Below are 3,334 nucleotides of genomic sequence, written 5' to 3'. Positions count from 1 at the left end.
TGGAGGACACTTTGGAGGCCAACGCACAGCAGCAAAGGTGTTACAAGGTGTTACAATATCCTCCATGTGGCCACCACATACTGTCCACAAACAAATGGTCAAGTTGAAGTGTCCAATAGGGAAATCAAGCTGATATTAGAGAAAGTGGTAAAACCTTCATGAAAAGATTGGGCAATGAAGCTGGATGATGCCTTGTGGGCATACAAGACCGCCTATAAGACACCTATAGGCATGTCCCCGTATGCGCTGATGTTCGGAAAGGCATGTCATTTACCGCTTGAGATGGAGCATAAAGCAATGTGGGCGGTGAAAAAGCTTAATTTCGAGTTAAAGGCCACAGAGGAAGCAAGGAAACTTCAGTTGGTCGAGCTTGATGAATGGAGAACACAAGCTTATGAGAATGCCAAAATTTACAAAGAGCACGCAAAAGGATTGCATGACAAACAGCTATGCGAGAAGAATCTCCACGTCGGACAAAAGGTCTTATTATTCAATTCGCGGCTACGACTCTTTCCTGGTAAATTAAAGTCACGCTGGTCCGAGCCCTTTATAATCAAAGAAGTATTCCCGCATGGTGCGGTTGAATTAACTAATGAGGAAGGGACCCGCACATTCAAGGTTAACGTGCAAAGAGTCAAGATATATTGCGGAGGTGATTTTCATCGGGAAAATACCTCCGTAGACTTGAGAAATCCTGAATGAAGAAAAATCGAGTGGCCCCTGCATTGATATGCGACAAAAACTCGTCAGGGGCGCAAGTCTTTTAGAGTATCCTTTTCCTATCAGTGATTTATGAACTCACACTACCTTTGTTTTATATTTGTTATCATTTATTTGTCTTTTTCTTTTAATCCTTGCAAAAAAAAAAAAAAAGGAGAAAAATTTTGTTAACCCTGTCTTTTATTTGACCCTCTCGATGTTTTCTTTGCAATGATCATGGTGAACGATTGCAGAGGAGCTACACGGAAGATGCAACTAGCTTATTCCACCACCGCAATCGAAGAGAGAAGTTCGCCACAAAGAAGGATGTGATTACAATTAATGCAAGCGACAGAGCAAATTTGGGGGTTGTCTCTTTCCTTGACTTTGTTTATTCCAAATTTTGCACTCTCGCATTTCATTTTAACTTTGATAATTTTATCATCGCATCCTCTTTAGTCGGCGCAATCATTAAACATGGATTAATTTAGTAAGTCACCGCATTATTTCTCTTTGCCAATTATAATTTCAATGATAAAATGCATGCCTCTATTTTTTATATGTACTAGAGTCAATTTAATTGTAGGATAGCCAACTCATGAAATATTTCTAGAAGTTAGTGGTCCACCAGCTTTCTTTCAAACTGACTTTTACAAAACTTCCTAAGAGCATCGCATGAATTCTTTCAATCTTTCAGCAATGAGGACATTGTTATGTTTAAATTTGGGGGTGCGGTATTCATTTTTAACCTTGCTATTTTTAGAAAAAAAAATCATAACGTTGCAATCGGATCCTACTCATAGTTGGATGTCTGCATGACACCCATGGGAGCAAGCCAAAAAGAAGGTAGGAATCAGGATCAACGCATAAATAAAATGATCGCAACTCTGCTGCCAAATGGCATGAGTTTAAACTGAGAAAGAGTGCCTTGCTTGTAGTTGGATATCCGTATGACACACATGGGAGGCAAGCCAAAACGAAGGCTAGGCACTTAGATCAGCACAAGGTCATGGAAACAAATATCTAAACTACGCAAGGATAAAAATCATTTGAAAACACCCTAGTTGAAAAAGTTTTTTTTTTATGAAATAAATCATGCGATGCCCTGGAAACAAGTAAAGTCTTTTTTAAGGTTAAACTTGTGGTCCCTAAATTTTAGAAATATCTTAAGAAAAGACCTTAATAGGAATTAAGGAGATTTTGGAACATAGGATTTGAATAAGGCACCTCAAGAAATCTAAGAAAGGAAAAGGCGGCTAACTTTCTAGAGAAAATCTTTAGTTTATGCTTGAGGACAAGCATTATTTTAAATTTGGGGGCGTGATAATGCGCACAAATGCACGTTATTACAGTGCAAAGATATAAAACAATGAGGGATTGTGACGGTAAAAATATATAAAATCGCGTCCAAAAGCATTCAGTTTAGAACATTACAATCACATGCGTTCGCTGCATTAAAGCAACTAATTTATGTATTTTGTGCAGGAAAATGCGTTGGCGCAAGGTGGAATTGCGATCCAAGGAAATTAGCGTCCGAGCGCATAAGAGATTGCGATCACAAGGCTATGCGATCATGTGCATTCGCGAAGATCTGCTCAAGAAAGTGGCCGCATAGAGCCGGCACATCAAGGTGAAAGCTTAATAAATCACGATGGGACAAAAAGCTGATGATTGTCGAATCCGAATTTAGTTGACAAGCCGTTAACGACAACTGTAGCAAGTACACTCAACTTTTCGGTGACAATTCATTGGCGCATCAAACAGAGAATTAATGACATCCCATTAATGCAATCATTTGAGAGAAAAGCTCTTCACCCTGAAGCTCTATAAATACCGAAGGCCACCTTCATTAAAGGAGTTCGGTTCTGTTATTCAGAATTTAGAGTTCTTCTTCACTATATACTTAGATAGTCGTAGTCTGTAATTTTATATAATTAGAAGGTGGAGGTGAGTGAAGGGAGAATACGTCGAAAGATCGTCCTGGTTAACGCGAAAGAGTGCAGGGAAGCGTTAAGAATAGAGAAAGGGCTAACTTTTGCGGAAGCAAGAACATTCTTTGAGCAAAGTAGAGAGACGGTGTAAAAGCCTTCGGACGCAAGACATTGCTACCAAGCTTTCTATCCTTATTTTCCATTGTCATTGTGTATTCTGAACTTATTTATAAAATGGAATTTGCATCTCTATATCTATTCACTCTCTTTACATTACGCATGAGTAACTAAACTGTCGAATGGGTTGAGAAGCACTTAGCTAGCATAACATGAGATGTTCATTTTATGCGATCATCTTGTATTATATATGTGTCATTCGTCCTTTAGAGATACTTGGGAGGGTGGTCTAAGGATAGAATCTAGGCTTGGAAAAGTCAAATTAGAATCTAGGCTCGGAAGAGTCAGATTAGAACTGCATAATCAAGAGATAGAAGCTTAGGAATAAGTTCTATTTTCTATTAATGCATCACATGCACCTTAGAGATAGGATATGATGGTATGCGGTCACCTTGTACCTATATGCATCAATCATCATCGCATAGGCAAGAAATAGAGACTTAGGAATAAGTCCTATAGACACCATCGCATACATCGCATGCGTCCTAAAATTAGGAACTATAGCATTTACATTGGAAGATGAATTG

General features: G+C 38.8%; 1 protein-coding gene across 1 annotated transcript; it reads left to right on the top strand.

Moving 5' to 3' along the window:
• Window positions 1-231: 231 nt before the first annotated feature.
• On the top strand, window positions 232-702 carry LOC150037911 (uncharacterized). The gene has a single exon (XM_090311073.1). It carries the CDS (start codon window positions 232-234, stop codon window positions 700-702), a length of 471 nt encoding a protein of 156 aa, XP_090167199.1.
• Window positions 703-3,334: the final 2,632 nt, after the last annotated feature.

This window comes from Benincasa hispida, chromosome 2 (genome assembly GCF_027475165.1).
Source record: "Benincasa hispida cultivar pf3 chromosome 2, pf3_genome.v1.1, whole genome shotgun sequence".
Classification (NCBI taxonomy): Eukaryota; Viridiplantae; Streptophyta; class Magnoliopsida; order Cucurbitales; family Cucurbitaceae; genus Benincasa; species Benincasa hispida.
The sequence above is the reverse complement of the archived record's forward strand: the minus strand, read 5'-3'. Positions and strand labels throughout refer to the sequence as shown.

What these genes read in the sequence shown, in the direction of transcription:
- LOC150037911 (XM_090311073.1), top strand. Translation starts at nt 232, where the DNA reads ATGTCCCCGTATGCGCTGATGTTCGGAAAGGCATGTCATTTACCGCTT.